The sequence below is a fragment of the Brienomyrus brachyistius genome, unplaced genomic scaffold (genome assembly GCF_023856365.1).
Source record: "Brienomyrus brachyistius isolate T26 unplaced genomic scaffold, BBRACH_0.4 scaffold110, whole genome shotgun sequence".
NCBI lineage: Eukaryota > Metazoa > Chordata > Actinopteri > Osteoglossiformes > Mormyridae > Brienomyrus > Brienomyrus brachyistius.
In genome coordinates this window covers 407542-430491 of record NW_026042385.1, presented here as the reverse complement: position 1 = coordinate 430491, position 22950 = coordinate 407542, and the positions used below count along the sequence as shown (strand labels likewise).

Sequence of the window (22950 nt, the reverse complement as noted above, 5' to 3'; positions counted from 1 at the left end):
GACCCCTTGTGGTGAAGAGCACAACATGCCGAAATATACCTAAAAATGCGTTACTATAGACACCGTATTTACCACGCATATTATACATACACAGACCTAGCATGGACATATCACCTGTTTGCCTGGCTGCTCTTCTATCTATTCCATTTAAAACGTGAGCCAAACCTAACAGAGTAATCCGTGTTTAAGGCAGAGTGGCGAGCAGGTCCATAATGCTGTTGCTATATTTGTGAATGAAAACCTGATTGTTTGGTGCATAGACAGACAGCACAGCTCACAAAAGCTATGCAGTTTTGTCACTGTGATGAAATTCACCCTTATGGAGCCTGTGGGCTGAATTGACGTGATATTAAGAAAACATGGAATGTTTGCTTCATGTAAGAATGTCATTCAGAATTTCGATACAAAACAAAGAGCAAATATCACTGTCCCTCAGTTTATTTCTGAGACACATACATCTCTCAATTCATAAGATTTCTGGCATGACAACAGCAAGGAAGACTGGGGGGGGGAGGGTTTATAACATTTTTAATCAGTTGCATAACATTGTACTTCAAAAATATTCTCAGAGACTCATAACAGCATCTGGAAAAATTAACTGCATAACCATGTTCTGGGCGAGTCATGCGTCTGCCATTTGCATCAGACAATTCCACGATAAACAAAAACACGGAGGCGGTGATGCCAGGAAACACCCCCTGCAGGGGATTACCAGCTCAGGAAATGGGAACTTGAAGCAAGAATTAAACTCAGCTGGCAGCAGTGATATGGGACCTTTTCAGGCCTGACGTCAACTGGCAGGCAGACGCCTGAAACTGGCCCATTGTTAGAAATTCTGGCCCCCGTGTAAAAACTGAGAACAGCTCACAACCTGCTACCGCAACAGAACCAAACACACCGAGAGTCCAAGACAAACTAAAACCCAACAGCCTAGACATGCACACGGATTCACAAGAAGCACAACACAAAAACATTCTGGGAATGGTGGGGGGGTGCAGATGCTACGAAGACAAAGCTGTTAAAATTACACACCCAAAGAGGCTTAAATTCACCTAGTTCATATTGTACATATTTTTACAGCTAGATATTTAATCTACATAGGAGCCACTAACCTACAGACCCCTGAAACACCACTCGTGGGTCACGAACCCATCACCTTCTGGTGATGAATACAGCTTGTTAAACTTCTACAGTGTCTCATCCACAACAGTCACATGATTAGCTAGCTCCAGCTTTGTACCCTATAGGGATTCCCGTTTGGGGTTGGGCGGGGGGGGGTTTATTTGTGGGCGGAGAGCCCCTGTAGTTCAGGGAGGGTCAGGGTTTCAGGGGCGGATTTCTTGCGAGGGCGCTCCCGGGGCACAGCCAGGAAGTCGGGTGGGTCTCCGTTGATGGGCGTGGACGGGGTGCTGGCAGGGGCGCTGCGGGTGGCAGGGGCACGGGGCACCTCGTGGACGGCGATGGCCGGGGTGACGAGGCCCACCTTCTCGTTGGTGGCTTCCTGCGTTTCCCGCTCATACCGTCGCACCTCGTCCATTGACATGTCTGACCACACCGGAAAGGGACCGTCACACGAAACACAGTAATCAGAACTAGCACAGAGTTGTGGTTATGTGGTAATGTATACCTTGTACAGATTATACTGTCCTGAAAAAAGAGAGAGACATGGTACTGGAAGCACAATTTCTAGGGGAAAACGTCCCTGGTGTACTCAGTCCTGAAGGTGGCAGTATAGGCTTGACATTCCAGGCTTTTATCTTGACAAACTTCAGCGACTGCTTTAATAAGCAGCATAAACGCCGGATTCACACCTGCAAGAAATGCGAGCAGCAGGCACCTGAAAACGAGAGGCTGGGCAAAATGTGGGTAGAGGCGGCGAATAAACTGGTGAGAACGACACATACATGTGCGATGGGCGGCTACATTTCAAGCCGGCCGAGCTTTTGGTTGGTGGCCTTGTGCATCTGAGTCTCAAAGTTACGCACGTCCTCCAGAGTCATGGCTGCGGAGAGAAGGGAGCGGGTCATGTGACAAGACAGGTGGGCGGCGGCTGAGGGCGGGGCTTGCTGCGGGGCGGGGCTAGTTAAAGGAGCGGTGCGGGAAGGAGGTTAATAAAAGGCGCAAAGCTACAGACAGAGGCAAGACAATGAGGAAGACTGAAATCAGATCACAGATCGAAACCCTGCCATCTCTCACTCTTACAACGCAGAACGAGATTTAAATCAGACATGGGGAACAAGGGGGGCCGTCACGGCAGATATACAACCCACCAGCGGTATGTACAGCAGTGCATTCTGTAGCTTTGAAGCACTTCCAGCAACAGACAGGCAGTCGCACTTCTCCAAAAAAGCACTAAATGTTGCTCACACTTGCAGCCATTAGATTCCACAGCGAGACACCCAAGTGTCTGAATGGACCAGAACCACTTTCACAGAACATTCATCTCACGTTATCTATTTCTGAGCTGTTACTACGAAATTCCGTGCGCTAATTTCTCTGCCGTTCTTTACTCTGATAACCTTTTTTGCGTTTTTAAATGTTTTTTTTTTTTAACCATCTAAATGTACATGTACAACAAAGGAACCGAATCTGTCCATCCATCTATGATGTGGAGCCGAGCCCTTGGCTCGGCCGTCTCCCGTGTCCTAAGGCGTGCTGGGACGCTGTACGATCAATCCCACTTATGAAACACGCACAGGATGCTTCCTGTAATTTCCAACAAAAATCAGACTAACTGAGCATCTAGGAAGACCACGCATTCATGCGGATGCGTCTGGATCATTTGGAAGCCTGTTTAAATCTCATTTAAAAATATTCCATCGCATATATGATGCCCCCCCCCCCGAAAAGGAAGAGGACTTAACAAGGTGAATCAGCCAGAAATTGCACGAAGGAGCTGTCCTCAGCACCGAACCTGTTCGGTGTACGAAGACAACTCCGAATTGATATTTGCAGAGGGTGCGATTCCAGCCGATCTGCATTCTTAAGCTGCCTTACGGAGCTCAGCTGTCCTCCCACAGGGAAGGGTGAGCTTAATCACGCTGATGGCTGGTTTCGGGAAGGTAATGCGCCGCGAGATCAGGGTCTGACGTGACGGGGGTGGTGGTGGGGGGGGGTGCTCGGAGTCATTCATGGGTCGCGGTAATTGCTGGAGAAAAACGAGGACACTCCTGATAGCACTATTTTCGTTTGGAGACGGTCTCAGACGATCCTCGTTACTTAGAGCGGCTGATGCACTGATGTTCAACCTGGCACCCAGTCCAGCAGATTCAAAGCATTTTTTTTTGTAGCTATGGAACCAGTCACGAGACACAGCCTTTAGCCGTGTTGCCGCCTGGTGCCTTTCCCGCCTATATCCACCACGTTCTCGTACGTTTCTCACCTTGTCGCTATTTCGAAGCAGCCTCTGGGCGACGAGCCCAACTCGAAGCACCAAAAATATCAGGCTGACAGAACCGTGAACATGCTGAGGCTTCTACCCCACGCGCTACCATGCCATCCAGGCATCTTCTGCATTATTTATTCAGCAGATGCTTTTAAAATCATTTTTGAGGAAACAGGGGCAGACAGTCCATGGAGCAATTAGGGTTTAAGGGCCTTGCTTGGGGCCCAATGGTTAAAACATTCTGCTGACCCTGGGATTTGAACCAACAACCTTGCAATCACAGGTACAGAGTCCTAACCCTCTGAGCCACATGCCAGCACCTTCTCATAAGAGGCAATTACTTTACCGCAGGGGTAAGAACCCAGGAAATCACCAAAAACAACCCATTCCTGAAACACTAGCAGAACGAGGCATTTGGCTCCAGTCACATTCTGGAAAAATCCAGGGGGTTGCTATGTATTAGGAAGCAGGCAACTGTGGTGCTGGTGAGGGCCACTGGTGGTGGGGAGGAGACCAAACCTGCTGCATTAAAAGATGCATGTTAGTTGCAACTGAAACGTCTGGAAGACGAAATCAGAAGGTGTCAGCCAATGAAAGCAGCAGAGCTGTTAGTGAGAAAAGTGCGGAGAGATCAAGCGAGGAGCTGAAACAAAAGTGTTAGAGCATGTCCGGGGGTCCCCAAGCAGCGTCTCCAGCCAGACTACGCAGGGCATTATGGGTAAGTCACATTAGAACTCAGTGTCCTACAACAGAGTTTCTCAACCCAGTCCTCGGAGACCTCAACATGGTCCACATCATTGCTCCCTACCATTTCTGTAAAACTGTGGACTGTGTGGAGGTTCCCAAGGACCTGTTTGAGACACAGTATCTTACAAGGTTCAAGGAGAGGGGATCTGCCTGAGACTTATGACAGGGGTGGCAACAGGTAAACGTTAACAATAAAATGAGTATCAGGAACACCTGTATCAGATTAAAGAGAGCATTCGTTGTTCATTTCGTTTGTAGTAAATACGCCACAAAGCTGACTTTCAAATAAAATGGCTGTGGAAATAGAAAATTTGAAGCATCCCTGCTAATTGCCGCCACACAGAAATAGATTAAAACCTAGCAATAGGTTAAACCTGGCAGAAGCTAAACGGCTTCCGATCTGCAGCCTGAGCGCATATTGGCAGTCACAGAACAAATGCTAACTAAGGCTTGGGATGAGGAAGGTAACGAGAGCTCCTTCGCCGCTACTTACCGTACCACTCGTCGACCCATGCAAACGCCTGTCTGTGGCCCACCAGCAGGATGTCCCTGATCACCTGAGGGACAGAGACGGTCTCCATGAGGACGGCTCCTGCGGGAACGTCTAAGGCCGACATGGAGGTCATTGGCTGACAGCTAGTAGCTAATTGCTAACAAACACGCCAGGCTATTAGCAGAGTCGAGTGGTCCCGGGGGGGCTGTTCGAGCACTTTTGCGGTCTTGGCATTTAAGGCTAATCTCCCTTATCGATGCTGTGGCTACCATTAGCAGTGCTTTCTGCAGAATGACACCCTGAAAGCCACATGCGTGCCCAGCAGAGGGGAAGCGTAGCTACTACCGTGGTCTAAGCGGGATCCATCACGTCTCATTACTGGAGCCTCTCCAAGGGGTCTGCTGTAGTAATTACAGGCCTGGGGGAGGCTCTAGCACCCCCGTTTGATGGGGATTCCAAGGCCAGTCAACAACGAAAGGCAGCTTTAGACAGACAGGTGGCTTCATAAACCAGACCTGCATGCTTCTGTTAATTTGTGGGAAACTCCTGGAACTTCTGAGAGAGGTGGGGTATTTGCTTCCGTTTTGCAGCGCTATGGCTATTAGCATCACTCCCCTGTTTTTGCAGCGCTATCGCTATTAGCATCACTCCCCTGTTCTTGCAGCGCTATCGCTATTAGCATCACTCCCCTGTTCTTGCAGCGCTATCGCTATTAGCATCACTCCCCTGTTCTTGCAGCGCTATGGCTATTAGCATCACTCCCCTGTTCTTGCAGCGCTATGGCTATTAGCATCACTCCCCTGTTTTTGCAGCGCTATCGCTATTAGCATCACTCCCCTGTTCTTGCAGCGCTATCGCTATTAGCATCACTCCCCTGTTCTTGCAGCGCTATCGCTATTAGCATCACTCCCCTGTTCTTGCAGCGCTATCGCTATTAGCATCACTCCCCTGTTTTTGCAGCGCTATCGCTATTAGCATCACTCCCCTGTTCTTGCAGCGCTATCGCTATTAGCATCACTCCCCTGTTCTTGCAGCGCTATCGCTATTAGCATCACTCCCCTGTTTTTGCAGCGCTATCGCTATTAGCATCACTCCCCTGTTCTTGCAGCGCTATCGCTATTAGCATCACTCCCCTGTTTTTGCAGCGCTATCGCTATTAGCATCACTCCCCTGTTCTTGCAGCACTATCGCTATTAGCATCACTCCCCTGTTTTTGCAGCGCTATCGCTATTAGTATCACTCCCCTGTTTTTGCAGCGCTATCGCTATTAGCATCACGCTCCAGCAGGGTTGCCATCTCTCACGCACCTGGCGTTACACTCACGCTTTCTCACTCTCACGCAAGAAATCCATATTCTTTCATTAAAAACCTAAAATTAGGTACATCAAAAGCTTTGGAGTAAGTTCGCAAACCCTACAGACTAAAAATTGTTACGTATATGTTAATGCGTGTGCAGACTTGTCTCGAACTGAAAATCTCACACCAGCCAGCTGACCAAAGTTGCCAATCCTAATCCAGTTTTGCATCACCTTCGCTAGTAACATCACGCGGCTCTTTTGCTATTAGCATCATGCTCCTGGTTTGTGGCTCTGTAGCTATTACCGTACGTTCATGAGCCGTATTCCGTCTCACGGTTTACACCCCGATGGTGCTTGGGAACCGTTTGGCCACAACAAAAGTTTACACGCTTGTGTTCTGTGGAACTCTCTTTAACGGAGCATCTCTATATTCCGATTGGTTGCGACTGAACCGCATCATAGCTAATTACCATAAACTTGACCAGGTTTCAACTTAATTCTGATGCTCTCCCTGCAACGTGTCGCACTGCTCGCCCTCCCGTGGAGAATGAATGACTTCTGGTTGCGTTGACGCTTTCGCCGTACATGGTGAACGTCCGGCTAGCATCGCGCTCCTGTTTTTCAGCACTATCGCTATGGGCACAAAGCTCCTGGTCTTAAGGATTTGAGTGTTTGGGCGAGTGCCGTGAAATTGAAATTCATGTCCGAAGCCCCGGGGGGGGCGCCTCATAAAGAGGATGACGCGGACACCCTCCCCCAAAACGTCCCCGCAGTCGAGCCCTCTGCCGGTAGCGCCATTCTTTTCAGTAAGATTCCCTTGTAATGCTACCTGGTTCAGTCACAGTTCTGAAGACAGGCAGAGCCGGTCCCAGGGTGCGAGGAGGGGGGGAGGAGAGCTAAAAATAGCACTGCGTTCACACCTTGAGGCGCTGAGCTCCGAGCTCATTACGCCGCGGTGATGCGATGACCTCGGAGCGGAGATTTCTATTTCGAGATGAGGCTCATGGGAAGAAGTATCCCGCCCACCCCAGCTCTTTTTCCCACCCTAACTCTCCTTATGTTCGAACACCCACATGGTTACAGGGGATTTTTGTAAGGGTTTTGGTGGGGGGGGGGGGGGGGGCTTGTCACATGACTTAGAGACAGCATGGGCTGCGGTGATGACCAGAAAAACCAGTCTCCATGTTTCAGGGTTCTCGTTGGTGGCTACAGTCCCCCCCCCCCCCCCCCACACCACCAGCCCCTCCCCCATTAAGGATGGCAGACACTGATCATTTATCCCGACAACTCCTTCTGGAAAAACCGCACAACATCCATTATGAACTTCAGAGCTTTTGCATTGAGGTCTTGGGCCGTGGGCTCTATCTCCATCTACACCGAGATGAACATCACACCTGTGCTGCAGACCCGTGCTGGAAGGTGGGGGTACTATACCTTATGTACAAACTGCTCCACCCTGGTCTGAAGCCCCCACACCTCAAACTTCACCCCGACCAGTTTGTAGGAGCACATGATAGGCTGGCTGGTCTCCTTCCAGTCCTCTTTCAGGGGACCCCTGCCCGTTTTGCTGGAGGAGAAGCACCTTAGATCCTGGAGAAACAGGGACACAGCAGTCACAGCACGGCCCGACCGATGCTCCTCACTGAGATGGAAGCGTGCCGCTTAAAACAGACTACACTATTCAGGACATATCAGACTGTCCTTGAAGGACCTACTACCAGAAATATCAAAGGAATCCCACTAGGACCTTCTCAGGGGTGGCCTGAAACACCTCCACTTATTCGCTCCAGTGTGGCCTCTTCTGCATGTGATTCCAGCACCCACCCCGGGGTAGTGAGGTCAAACAGGAAACGATTAATTCCTGGCTCCTAACTGAAAGATTCCCCTTTGGTTCACTTTCGATCTTATGTGATCAGACAGGACCCCTGAGTGGTCTGTCTGCTCTGTACAGTCATGTGACAGCGCATATAAATACTGATATCTTTCAATATCCTTCACATCAGTCATGAATGAGAGGGAAGCTCAGAGACATCAGGCAGTAAACATGTTCTACTTCCTACTGAAGATCATAAACCCAACAGTTAGCTCAGAGTGCTAACCACACTGAAGAGCATAGTATGGGTCTTAATGAGTGAGGCTACTCTACTACAGAATAGTGTTCGGCGCTAATGAGACCAATACATGAAAGTTTACGAACTTCAAATAAAAATTAGGAAAATAAGCCCATGAAATGTGCATTTTTGAGACACTCCTCTGCGCCATTTACAGATTTATGGGACGATAAGACCACTCTGGGATAGGCAGTAAGAGGTGTTTGCGGGACCCAGCTGGGAAGGCAGCTCCTGACACCCTTTCCCCCCACCCCCCCACAAGCGAGCATGACACATCACTCCGATTACGTCCTTATAGGCCTCACTTTGGCCGACCGGTTAAATCACATTTCACTTACACCACCCAGAGTAAAATCAGTAGAATGAGTCTCCTCTGGGACTCTCTCTGGGACACGCTGACGTAACAGAGGGTGACAGGAGGTTTCTAGACGTTTCCGCAGGAACCACAATATCGCGACACAGACAGTGAAGCAGAGCACTGGCGGAGCACTGGCGGTGTGCGCAGATATAACAACGCCCACCCCGTACCTCTGAGCTCTCGTAGTGTCTCTCGGGAATCTTATCGTAAGCTATGTCCAGGAAATCCACCTCCAGGTCACAACCAGCCTTCTCCAGGCCGAATATCTGTAGGGAAAGAGCTGTGAGTGTCCGACACCCGGAACTGCAGTGAAAGGCTTCACAAGTCAATCTAACTGTGCTCCAGTGCTCTCTGATAGGAGCACTGGGGTTTCGCCTCTGCATACGAGGCTCAGCCTAACTGAGCGGCGGTCTGCTCACGTTTTCACTGCTTCCGCAGTTATCTTCATATTTTGTCTCTATGTGGATGGAGAACTTTGGCAAAAACGAACACTGAAAATTGAGAGAGAGACGAAATTGCCGCACATTAATAGCCAGTCTAAGCAAAAATGATAGGGGAAAACAAAAAATGTAGCATGAAGGTCAGCAAAGGCCCGTTCCCCGGTTATCGACTGCACAGCGATTTCTAAGCATCGCAGAGTTGCAGACACCGATTCAGTACGGTGGCCTTGCCTGGTTCCCGTTCCTACGGCAACAAAGGCATCTGGCAAAGGAAGGAAGAGCTTTTCACACTTAACTAAAACACAAATAAAGGAGGTTAAAAAAAGGAAGAAATGAAACTTACTGTGTACTCTGCAATCATGCCGAATCCCGGGAATGCATGACAGGACAAAAGAGGGATATAAAATGGACAATTAAAACCCAGATAATTAAACACCTTCAGCTGTGCAAATAGCAGGGCTACCGTGAGGATTATAAACTCCACCATCTAGCACAGCATGGACAGAAATAACGACAAGCAAGAAGGACAAGAACCGCATTGCATCTTCTCACCACTGATAGCTAAATCAGTTTACTTTTAGCTTATATTCCTGGCAATTGCCATGGAATGTTTCCAACTTGGAATATTTCCAAAATTGCCCAGCTTAACTTCCCACGGAATGGAAAGTTTCTGGAAAGTTTTGGGAGACTTAGCTCCCCTTTGCAAACCTACTAGAATGGTCTTCAAAACAATGACTTACTAAACTGCATCCTTCTCCCGGTACAGGAGCGGCCCCAATCTTGTGCCACTGAGAATGGTACTTAACCTGGATTTACTGCAGCAAAACCCCCAGCAGGTAGAAAACAGAGGCTGCTTCGGATACAGAGAGATGTAACCCAGATGCGTAATGAAGTAAGTACCAGTGATTTACCTGTGATTGTGTACGGATAATAATTCCAGGCTTTTTCCGTGATGTAGAAGATCCGAGGTACCAATGCACGTGCCCAGCTCGGAAGCTTGCTGCAAAACATCAGCAAACATCATTAAAACCTCTAAAAAAAACTTCACTGACTTAGGAGAAGCGGCAATCAGGCAAAAGCACACACTGTAACAGAGGGAACAGAAACGCCACGTTTGGAACAAAAAGAGCATTTCGGCCACGCAGGGGACACGCCGATGAATTCACACACGCAGCCCCTAATTGTGCGTTTGCTGGAATAATAATTACAGCTTTATTAAGCGGGTGCAGAAATTAGCGATTACACGGCAAGGGACCGGCTCGCCCCGGCCACACGTCATGGAGTCGAGCTCCTCTGAGACACCCCCCTCCCCCCCAGATTGCAAGTGGAAACTCAATTACTTCCCCCGCTGGCTGGATGGCGTCGGCGCACCTGACACCCCCTAGCCGAGTAATGGGATCACGCGGCAGACTGATCGGAACCGAGATGGATCCGCCCGTTTGAGCGGGACACACGTCAGCCTGACCACGTGGGTCAGGAGGCCTTCATCCTGCGTGCGCTGCAGAAGATTGCGGCAATTCACAGCAGCCCTCCGGCAGGCCCTCCGCTGCCCTGGGGCACCGGTGGCCACGTAAAACCAGATGGCTTAAGTCCAAAATAAACCATCGACATAGAACCCATCTAAATTTGATGCTACACAACGTTTAAATCTAATTCTCTGGAAGGAAGACCATTTTGTAATTAACGATAAATAAGTAACAAGTCCTTATCAGCACTCATCCCAGCTTTCTGAAGGCCCCCCCCCCCCCCCCCCGCCCCCCCGGGATCAGGGCCCTACCCCCACCGTCCCGCTTGGACGGCCTCCGCCGTACTCTGGATGCGCTCAGTGACCCGGCAGCTGCTGGGAGGGAGGGTGGGTAAAAATAGCAGCAATGTGAGATTCGGCCTTTTTGCATTAATAGCTCATGAAAAAACAAACCGACTCGCACCACAGACGGTTGCCTAGCAGCAGGAGCCGGGTAACGGGGAACGCGGTGGGTGAGAGGCGAGGGAGGCTGGGAGGCGGGGTCAGCAAGGGGCAGGGGGCGGCGTGGTAGGTACAGAGAAGCTTCCAGTAAACCGGACACCTCCATGGGGCCGGTCCACGGAGTCAGGGCTGACGCCCCGCATGGAAATGCGGACGTATCCAGGACGGCCAAACACCGAGGACGAGATGCCCGCAGGCCACACGTGGGAGAGTCGGGGAGCCGAGACGCACTGCCAGCCACTTCCCTGCACTTCCGAAGATGGAGCAAGAATGTGTACCTCTCAGGCCAGACAGGGACAGGAGTCATGTGACCATGACATCACTGCCATGTGCAGCTCAGACTGACCAACCAAAGCAGCTGATGGAAGACGATCAACAAAATAGGCATCTTCCCCTAAGTCAGTAAGACCCAACACTTTTCAGTGCACACACAAGCACAGACAGGCACATGCGCAGGCAGACACACACACACAGTTATGTAATCATATCTTTCTGGGGACCGCTCATTCATTTCTATGGGAAAAATGCTAATGCTAACCATAACGCCTTTACCCATAACCATAAGTAACCAAACAAAATACAACAGTACAAGCATTTTTAGTTTTTTCTTTGCAGTCATGGATTTTTATAAAATAGAGTTTTCCTTTATGGGACCAGGAAACTTTTTTAAAAAAAGAAAGAAAACGGGTATTCATCACGTCGTGGGGACATTTGGTCCCCACAAGGTAAAGTGTACCTGGACCACACACACACACACACAAGAAAACAAAGGCACACATGCAGACAGACACATGCACGCCGCAGACTCACACGCAGACACTCCACTCAGCCTGTCATGCGTCCAAACAAACGGAAGATGACAAGCCACCCTGATGACTACACCCAAATATACCACTCCCTATCCAGTCCAATTAGCTGCGATCTAAATGGGTGTTAAGCCCATTCTCTGTTGGGAGTACGGCGTCTGCCCCTGTGACACTCAGGATGTGCTGTCCTCGAGCGGCTTGACCCAGCGTCACGGTAACAGGGACGGGTTGGGGCGGTGGGGGGGGGGGGGGGGGGGGGGGGGTGAGGGGGGCAAAGCCAGCAACCTGCTTCCTCGGAGAAAAAGTCTTTCTGGAAACTTTCAGGCGAAAAAGGAGGTAACAGGAAGAGGAAACCAAATCTCAGCAGGCCGATGAGTAAACGTGCCTCCCTCACGCACAGATACATCAGCATTTTCTGCAGGCCAAGTTATGGTCTCCAAACTTCAATGGATAGGGTCAAACCCCAAACAGAGCAGTGATGTGTTACAGCTGCCCGCGGTGGGAGGGGCTTACCTGGACAAGTGCACCCTCTTCTCGGTGACTTGGCCCTCCCCGTGCACGGGGTCCAGGTGAGGCTCGTTCCGGACCACCTCCACCCCCTCCCCCTTGTCGCTCTCCTCGTGGCTGTGCTTGCTGATGGTGTACAGCTGGCCCACCCTGTACTGGAGACACAGGGTGGGGGGCGGGGTGGGCATCAGCACAGAGTCGATCATCGGGGAGCATCGCTGTTGTTCATGACGACGCGGGCAGTCTGAGGCACCCTAACACTCCCTCAGTTCAGGCCTCCCCATGGATACGGTTATCCTACATCCTGAGCCCAGTGCCAGAGACGTGCACTGTGTTGCTCAGCCAATTAGGACACTGTGCTTGTGACTGGAAGGTTGCTGGTTCAAACCCCAGGGTCAAGAGAGTGACGTCACCATTGGACCTTTAAACCCCAAATGTTCCAGAGACCGTGACCCTACTTTCTGAGTGTGCACTGCTTTGGAAAAATGCATCTGTTAAATGCATCTGTTTTTTTTATACACTGACATCTTAATTCTCTAGTTATTGTAACATTCGGAGTTCCTTCCCTTACTCAAACCAGCAACACGTAGGTCAGGAGAAGAGCATCTTTAAATTGGGTCGTGCTACAAAACCCCCACCCCTCCCCCACCCTCCTGCCCTCGATCTTGACCCTGTCATCCACTCAGTACCGGCAATAAGCGAGCTCACTGCACGTGGCACACAGACGACGTTAAGCACTTGACCTGGAGCGTCACTGAATGTCGGGGAGACAGGGCTGCTGCCAAAGGATCTCACCACACCCGCAGCTCACCAGCACTCCGTGCAGGTCTCTGACACAGCGGCGCCCGGGGTCAAGGGTCAAAGTTCAGAGGTCAGTTAACCCGAGACGTCCACACTGCACTTGAACCCCTCAGAGGATGAGCTTCACCCCCTCTATACTGTGCTGCTGACCTTCGCCTTCTCCCACCCAGACACTTCAGTGTGACAAAGACACCGACCTTCACGGCAGGAGATGGTCCGATCCCACAAAAGCTGCCTCTACCCAGGAGTCTCAGCAGCAAGGACTCGCTGTGAAGACTTATGCTGAGACTGAGAGGCCAGCCTTCTCACTGCTGGACCAGGCTGAGACGCATTATCCGTGGAAAGAGGGCCGTGTAGCGGCACTAACTCACTAAGATAATCCTGACAGAAAAGCAAGAAAAGCTCAGCAGATCATCTGCTGGTGTGTCTGCCACTAACTCAAAGCGCCCATCTTCTGCGGCTTACATTTACATTTTATTAATTCGGGAGACATTTTTATCCAAAGCAGCAGACGTTTCTGAGAAAGCGCATGCCGCTGCAGCAATTATCCTAACGGAGACACGACTCTGCTGAGCCTGGGATTTGAGCCAGCGACCTTCTGATCACAGGCACATCGGATCAGGAGCCACACATCACCCCCAAAAGCTCACAAAACATCCTGATCGGGGAGAGCAGCTGTCTCTTACAGACAAGCAGGCAGACAGATTCATAGATAGGACAGATACACATATAGACAGACAGGCAGGCTGACCAATGCATAGACAGACAGACACAAATAGACAGATTCATAGACAGACAGACAGATTCATAGACAGACAGACAGATTCATAGACAGACAGACAGGCAAGACAGACACACAGATTCATAGACAGACCAGACAGACACACAGATTAATAGACAGACACACAGGCAGACAGACACACAGATTCATAGACAGACACACAGATTCATAGACAGACACACAGATTCATAGACAGACAGGCAGACAGACATACAGATTCATAGACAGACACACAAATTCATAGACAGACAGACAGGCAGACAGACACACAGATTCATAGACAGACACACAGATTCATAGACAGACAGGGCAGACAGGACATACAGATTCATAGACAGACACACAAATTCATAGACAGACACACAGATTCATAGACAGACACACAGATTCATAGACAGACACACAGATCATAGACAGACACACAGACCCAAGAAGCCCCGCAGTAAGAGGCCTGGCCCCACAGGGCCGCTCTTTACATAATGAGACATAATGCCATGGCACCTCACACACAAACAAGGCTGCATTTTCGCTCAGGAAGCCACACGAGCTGCACCTCCACCACCAGCCCATTGTTAACGTCCCCAACTTGCCCGCTGGCTCTGAGCCACAGTTCTGCACAGCCCCGCCCGGAAAGCCAGCTGCCCCCACGGGATCCGGACAGATACCGCATAAGTCTCCTGAAAAGCACAGTTAAGGATCTGAGGCCCACCCACCCCCATCCCTACTACCAGCCCCTCCAAGAAGAGCCCCCCACACTGCACTCGCCTGTCTTCCAGACACATTACAGCTCGTGCGATGTTTACACTCGCTGCCAAAACTAACGTATAAAAGCGCCTTGATCTTCAATTATGTCATTATTATAAATGCGCCCTAATGTGGTTTCCATAGAAACCCACATTTCAATGAAGCCATTAGGAGTCTAACAAGAAAACGAATCGGCATCCAACAAACTGCAGCCTGCAGCAGGGAGGGGGCATGAGGCTGAGCACAAGTCCACCCACCCATTCCTCCCCTGCAGACCCCCCAACCAGCCAACTCACTTCCTGCATCATCATTGACGTCTTTGGCGAGCTAAAGATAGAGCCAGCAGCGCTTCCTCGCGATTGGAGGAGACGCCGGGAGGGCGGGGGCCACGGGGGCATCGATCCGGTCAGTATCGGGGAATTCGAGGGGGATCGTTAACAAGTATTTCTGCGTCTGCTCGTACATAGGACACCCCAAAAAAAAAAATGAAAAAAAAACCCACAAACACACAGAAAAATGGATTTCAGGATCCTCAGGGTCCAGAACTAGTGGAAGAAGCAGCTGGATTGTTGAGGGAACTACTGAAGGACCACTTAATGCATCAGGGGTCAGATCCCATCAGAAGAGCAGGCAACACTATCTAGAGCTTCATGTACAAGGGGGAAATTTCCCTTTTAATAATAGCGAATCACCTCATGCTGTCCGACAGGGCGGGCGAGGAACGGCCACTTAATCTGCACCTGCGTCACCGGTCAGGACCAAATCAGCCCCAAGGTTCTGCGCGGACGGCAATGCTTCCCACTTAATAACGGCTGTCCTTTAACAAACGGCATTGCCATGGCGACCGTGCCCACCGCCGCATCCTGGCTTCGGCCGGTCCTTCTCGGCACGGCGCACACCGACCGGCGGATCAAGCTGCCGGCCTCCTCAGGCCCGGTGCCGCAGGAAACAGACATGGAAATGAGCCACGATCCGCAGCTGTGAGGCCTTAAGTTCCATCACCCTGAATCCATCCATCCATCCATCTATCTATCTATCCATCCATCAGTATGTATCTCAGCTGGGGTCACCAAGAGTCTGCAGCTGATCCCATAAAGGACAGGGCACAGTGGCCAGTACGGGTCGCCAGTCCAGTAGATTTCCCAGTCCGCACATGTACATACATGTTCAGAAAATTTAAAGACATTAATCCATCCAAATTAGGTATCTGTGGACTGTGGGGGGGGGGGGGGCTTAGAGAACACCCAGACAAGCAAAGAGAGCACGCCGACTTCAGAGAGAGAGAGCCAGGGCCGGGAATGGAACCCATACCCTTAGGGAGGTGAGGCCACAGCGCTTCTCCATGCAGTCTGAGTGCTAAGCAGCTGAGCTGGTGTGTTAGGTAAGCCTGTAGTCATAGCAGGTTTGGACTTCAGGGATGTGAGTCTCAGACATCCTGCCCTGACAAATCAGAGGCCAGAAGCTTCTATTTGAAGGCCAAGGGTACACTGGGCTTTGTGGAGGGTGCATTCAAAACACAAGACGGAAGCAGGTTTGGGACGCACCTTTGCTCGCTGGCAGACGTGAAGAGCGGGGTGGGATGCCTCTACAGGAGGGCAGGAATACCCCACGCCCCAATCAAGAAAGGGGGGGGAACTGCACCAGTGGCAATTCAGCTATTCATTGGGAACATGTGAGGGAAGACTTACTGATGTTATTTTACTTAACTGCTACTCATTGTTTAAACAGGAAACCTTCACTTCAGATCCGAATGTTATGCAGTCGCATCATAGAGTCGCAATCCAAGGGGTCAGACGAGCGGGCTGGACCCCTGCGGGAAGGATTATCCACCCCCAACCGGTGGCGACGACAACTGACCGGCACCATCGCTACAGCGCCAGGTCACATGGTGCAGGCGGGGGCGCCAATCCCAAGGCCACATGCGGGGGAGAGACGACTTCCTATCAGGGCCTGGAAGAAACGATGACTTAGCCCCGCCCACAAAGCAAAAGTGTGATCGCCACGGAGACCTGCGCCCGGGTCACGTTACTGCCATGCTCCGCCGACGGGCGAAACGGTAAAGCTTGTCGTCAGCCATCACAGACCACCGTGGTGGTTTTTCCAGAGCCCACAGGTCACCGACCGGGCGATTCCTTTAGTGAAGTGTCCGCCGGAAGACCCTCGGGCAGAGGCACCAACTGCCCCAGACAATCACCCCCACACCAACCCCGCCCCCACCCCACCACCAGAGTCAATCTGTAGCCTTTGACAGGGATAAATCCACACACTGAAGATAACAGCCTAAATACCAACGATTCGGCATAAGAAACCTTCGTCCTCTCAGCAGCCCAGGGCACTTGGCATTTGTCCACTGGGCCCCTCCTGACCCCACCAGCATGGGGGGGAATGCTGACCCAAATGGGCGTACCATCACACAACGGCTGCTGCTATGTCCTGCACTGACCTTTGAACTCAAATACCGCCATATCAGCTACATACCATGCAGCGCACACCGCTAACTCGATAAGCAACAATCCATCATCTTTCGGAATCAATCCTACAATGTTACTCTTTAAACTCATATGTGAAGCACTTTGAGCTGCATTCCACGTATGAGAAGTGCTATATAAAATAAAGATTCTTCTTCTTATTATTACTATTAGCACTCTAATCCGAAGGCCTACACTTGTTGACGAGAGTTTGTGAAGGGAAAAAGTCCAAATGAATGAAAAATTTACCGCATTCTGGAATAAATATGACTGCCTGTCCTGAAAAAGTGCAATGCAGTGCCTTCTCAGCCCATTTAATTCACAGGGTTTCGCCTTAAATCGGGCTTTTACCACGAGGACTGGCCCAACCCTACAGAGCCTCGGAGGTCAAAGGGGCTGCGCACGTTGGTCCAGCAGAGGTTTGTACGTCTGGCAGGCGACGCAGGATTACGCCGTACCTTCACATATCAGAACGCCGCCCCCGCAGAAGCGCATGCGGCGCATGCAGCCCCCCGACACACCTCCGCATCTCGGCTATTAAGCCTGGTTCTTAAGCGGCGGCGGCTGCTATTCATCTCGGAGGCGCTGGGGTACAATGCGCGGTGTTTAACCTTCTTATTTGCGAGCCGCCTTGCTTTCAGAGGCAGCCCGGGGCAAACACAGCTGCCCACTCCGGCAAACACCATCTCCGGCACAAAGCCGAATCTGGGACACGGCAAAATATCTGCTTCGGAGACGGGGGGGTCACCCGCGGCCCAGCAAGGGCAAATAAGGGCTAAACTACACACGCGAGAAAAAATACAATAAAAAAAATCCTGGTTAGAGACAGTTACCAAACACACAGCTACAGCTATACACTCGCAGGTGTGGAACACATGACGAATTGCTAAATATGTGGCAGAGTAAGTTATTTCGGCATTTTGAAAAGCGAAACGGCAAAAAACCCCCAAAATAGTACGGCAAAGGCCTTTGAGAGGCAGCCTGGAATGTGTTGCCCCGGCAGTCCCTGACACCAAACGTCCATCGTGGTGAGGGGGTGACTGCGGTCTCAAACCCGGGGCCACTCGCCCCCTGACCCAGGTACTTCCTGTGTAACAGCACAGCACATAAATGCAGTACAAACAGCAGCAGGAGCCTCGGCAAAGAGGGAGTGGGGGGAGAGTATCTTTGTAACCAAATAATAACAAGTGTAGGGGTATGGTCAGGGTCAGCTGCAAAAGAGAGGATGTTACATATCTGGGGGGGGGGGGGGGGGTAGAGGAGTGGGCTGTGAAAGAGATGCAGGATGATTAATAGGAATAAAGCAAATTACCTAAAGTGTGTGTGTTATGTATAAATTACACTGTGGCAAAGGTATAGCCATGGAGTCAACATGGGGGGGGGGGACAAGGCCATAATTATAATATATATTAGGAGGAACATTGTGGGGAACGTGTATATTGTATATTATGATATATTATGATTATGGCCTTGCATTTTGGGGACAAAATGTCCCCACAATGTGACAAAAACTTGATAGTAACTTTGTGGGGACCATTTTTTTTGGTCCCCACGAGGGGAAACTCATTTTTATAAACAATCTGTGACTGCAATCAAAAAACTAAAAAAGGCAAAAGTTTGCTTCTTTGTTCGGTTACTTATGGCTAAGGTTAGGGCTGGTTAGGGGGGATAAGGCTGTCCCCACAAAGACAGGAATACAATCGTACGTGTGTGTGTGTGTGGGGGGGGGGGGGGGGGGACACCCACCTCCTCCACGGTGAGCGGCATGCAGATGCGGGTACTCCTCAGCAGCATGGCTGACCCCGGCAGACTGAACGACGGAGCTCAGCTGGAGAGATGACTGGTCCCGTGGCGTGTGCTTGACGAAGAGGAGGATTCACATGTCACCTGAGAAGGAAGGACACTCCGGCATAACACCGCGACCGCAGCAGGGGAGCCTTTCTGGATAGACGCCGATCGCTTGTGTTTCTTAAACCTAAAGACACTGTGAGGATCCTCCAGTGGTTCATGTAGAAATAGCACCACAAGCACATGCACTGGTACATCTTACACAAGCAGAGAGAACAGTGGCCACATCATTAGGTACACCAAGTGGGTACTGGGTACCACCTACTATTGCTCCAGAACTACTGTAAAGATAGACTAGGTTGTGCGTTCAGAGAAGCTTCCTGCGCAACTTTGCTGTACTGAGCTGTTTATTTTGGCACTTTGGCCCTTCCTGTTAGCTTTAACGAGTCTGGCCGTCCTCCCCTGACCTCTCTCATTATCAAGGCGATTTTGGCCACAGAACTGCCCCCCGAAAGGATGATTTTTTTGTTGGACAGTTCGTCGTCTTCAAGCCAAATCGGAATTGTTTAGAAACAGAGTTCAAAAAAACAAGACCAAAAGCGGCAGGTATTATTAGGCAAGTTCAGAAATACACAGAGGTTAAATCAGAGTGACCAGACTGAGACGCAGTCATTTCCCGTATAGTCACGGCTTGCATACCGGGAAAGGGGCAGGTGGGGGGGCAGGAACAGGCCGGGACATTAGAATGAGCAGAGGCTCAGACTTCCCCAACCACACACACATACATACATAGCAAGCCCAGTACAATGTCTCTCTTACGGAGTTTCAGAAGTATCCCGCGGTCTTCATGCCGCGAAATAGCTAAAGTAACGTCGTATTTTGGAGCTGCTAGTTAAACTTTTGTTATTCAAAGACTGCGGAGCAAAACCTGGAAATCTGGTTCATTTACACAAACTACATACCTTGTATTGCCAGCACATTTTGGGCTGGATTCAAGCCACACTGTTTGTGCTTCTTGGGCTGCTAATTTTCAGAATACCTATCACTCCGTATAACACTGTAGTGCTTGAGAATCCCAGGGGGCTGCCGTTTCTGAGAAGCAGGAAACACGGCGCACGGCAATCACACCATCGTTAAAACCTCTTAAATCTCAGCACCTCAGTCCTTATGGTGTTTTACTCAGACCGTAAGCAAACCTCCTGACAAGTCTGCGTAACCTATGTATTAAAGCTACGGCCACATGCTGTTGCACCAATGACCAGATGTGCCTATCAAATTGGACACCGAATGTATGTTTTAGGGCGAACTGTGTCATTAAAACCGATAAAATATAACAAATAAGTTAAAACTCACCGGGAGTGATGGTGTGATTGTTCCTCAACTACCCAGGGGAAAAAAAGCTCAAAAAGATAATCCCCTTACTGTGCGATTACTGTGTGAAAGGCTGAGTCAAGTCGCGGTTAAGGATAAGCGCCCAGTGTCCAGTTAATCATTTTCTGCCAATATACTCCATAGTGATCAAGACCCACATTCATGCACTTTAACTTAAAGCAAAGAAAACACACACTCAAGGGAGAAAAGAAAGATCACTAACATGCGAAAGCATATTCAATTAATAACTGCAAAAAACGTGCGCATGGGGTGAACAGGCTGTACAACTTTATGGGGGAAAATTCAGTATTCAGTAAACTGAAACATCGCATGCATCGCTCCTTATGGCAAAGCGGAAACTGCAGCATCTGATCTGCCTGCTCGGTAACATACGGCAAACTCTCTTTAACGCGAATTACATGAATAGATGTCTTTTTAATAACAGATAAATGTTATTTACTGGTGTGTCGTAACTCACCCGCTTTTAGGGCATGGTCGGCGTCCCGTAGGATGGACTCGCTACACTCCAAAACGGATGCGAGCTGCAAACTCTGGCTACATTATCACAGCCCCGCAAACGCTACATCTGGCAGCCCAGCCCAGCCCAGCCCAACCCAGCCCCCGCACCCCCTCCTCCGACTCCCCCGGATTTTTGGACTACTGCCCGGGCTTCCCCTTAGTTTTAAAACTTGTCTGATCCCAGATCCGCGCCTCTCTTCACACGGAAAAGCTCTGTGTCGGCGTTTATTGGGAGCCCACCGACCCTAGGACCGTGTCCAACCTACGCGATCGAAGCACCGCCGCCCCACGGCTCTCGCACCAAACCGACCCCCTTTCCGTCACCGTTTCTCCGCTTTTTTTCTTTCCAGATCCTCCCCGTGTTCAAGCTTTCGGTTCTGCACACTGACCCCTACAGGCGGCCAAACACCGCGGTCCGTTTGCGAACATCACCGAACCAAAAAAAAAGCGTTAAAATAACGAGAAACCACCGTCGTACACCCTTTTGCGAAAATCCCCCCGAACCTTTCCGAACCTTTCGCGAACCTCCCCTTCTCTCTCTCATCTTCTTTTCGCCAATCCGCCCACTCATTTTTAATTTTTTTCTTCATAATAAAAATGGCTTAATATCGGAAGCAATTAATTAAATCTATCGTTCAATGTTCATTAAAATAAAGTAAGATAGTATGATCGTTTTGCCTTAAAATAAAAGTGTCAGCAGTTTGTCAGTATTTACCGCGGTATCAAGAATACCAAACGTCACTTTAGCTCGATTTAGTCCTATTATTGATTGTCCTCCATCGTTAAAAAAAAACTCTACGACTTAGAGTTACGATTATTCCACATATCAAGCATACTGCAGAATTGTTCCCTGTCATGAAACGGACAAAAGCCCTGGGATATCTGAGATTTGACAAGGCACCCATATTTGCATACGCTTTACATAATATTACGCAGACATTTGAGGTATGTATGAAATTTCCATAATGTGTAAATTGACATGTATAAATACTGCGGCCGGCCTCTTCCACGGGTGAGGCGAGCGCTTGGCCGGCGCCCCGGTTCCCAGCTACCGCCTCACTCGCAGAAGGCTCGCAAATGAGCCAAGGCAAGGATTCAATAACTTGCACAGTGGTGGGCAGCAGGATCTGGCATGTTCCCGGCCCACGTCCCAGGCAGACCTCACACACCCTCCCCTAACTTGGGCGGTGTGTATGTGTGTGTGTGTGTGAGAGAAGTATTCGGTCCATCTGAGCCGCTTTAACATCCTCACTGCAAACCGTGCGCTGTTTGGCGGCATTATCGGTTGAGTGATTGGTGATAAACATACAAGTACGCAAGAACACAGAAGGAAAAAAGTGCAGTTATAAATGACTGCGATTTACTAATAAAACATGGTTTCTTCTTTTTTTAACACCAGAAGGCACATGCTTGTTTGCCAGGTTAAAAAATCCTGCGTATTACAATAGTTACTGTAGCCAGCTCCGGCGTAAAAACGGCAAACGCGCTCTCCACTCTATAGTGACCTTTCCGCGGGCAGCGCGGCTACGCGGCGCGTCCGAGCGGCAGGCTGTCCGCGCTCTCGAGGCTCGTTACAATATTCATCGCATAATGAGCGAGCGACTTGCGACGGCACATCTGGTGCTCCGTGCCTCGCTGTGCCAGACCCATGTCTAGTGATGAGAGCAGCGCGATGGGAGCGCCGCGTTTTATGACCCGGGATTATGCGCAAAGGCCCGGTGAAGAGAGACGGGTCGTAAAACGGCGCTCCGGTGAATGAGGCGCGGATGCGGCCAGCGTCCGTTTACTCTGGACGCGTTATTATGCCGAATCAAAATGGAGTTTGGTAGGATTTCTTCCCGAAGAACACAAAGAACCATATTAAAAGCTCTGTCAAGACCCTTCTCTGACAAAGTGGTTATGGGAAGGCTGGATGATCCATTAACTTTGAGATTTGGACTATGGAGCTCAAACCACTTTTATGGCATGTCAGTCTCGGTCAAAGTCTGACAGAGGCTATTATTGAACAGCAATTTTTAACTGTCTTGAAGCCACTTCGAAGTGTGGCTTTCTCTAGCTATTTTGAGTCCGTGTTTATGCAGAGGGCGATTCTTGTCCAAAATCCCATGTGTCTTGCATCATGTCCTCCGTGCATCGCACTTTCTGATTGGACCTCTGCTTTCACCAGCTTCGTCGCCCATGAAGTTGGGCAGAATAACCACAGTTGGATACTAACAGCCTTCTTGGAACGGTGTGCGGCATTAGCCTGGTGCCAAAAGTAGCACTTAGCTTTCAGGCTAAAAAAAAAAAAACACAATTTTGGCCCCGTCAGACCACACGATATTTGTCTCCTTACCCTGACAGTCTCCCACATGGCACTCGGCTGAT

General features: G+C 50.1%; 1 protein-coding gene across 1 annotated transcript; it reads right to left on the bottom strand.

Annotated features, from left to right (window-relative positions):
• Positions 1–420: 420 nt before the first annotated feature.
• LOC125727673 (cytoplasmic phosphatidylinositol transfer protein 1-like) lies at positions 421–21096 on the bottom strand. Its single transcript, XM_049004550.1, has 10 exons — positions 20543–21096; positions 18652–18792; positions 12118–12266; positions 9744–9832; positions 9176–9183; positions 8812–8883; positions 8563–8658; positions 7358–7513; positions 4626–4689; positions 421–1545 (listed from the first exon to the last, which is right to left on the bottom strand). Exons 2-10 carry the CDS (start codon positions 18697–18699, stop codon positions 1280–1282), a joined length of 948 nt encoding a protein of 315 aa, XP_048860507.1. The 5' UTR covers positions 18700–18792; positions 20543–21096; the 3' UTR covers positions 421–1279.
• Between the last annotated feature and the right edge of the window lie 1854 nt (positions 21097–22950).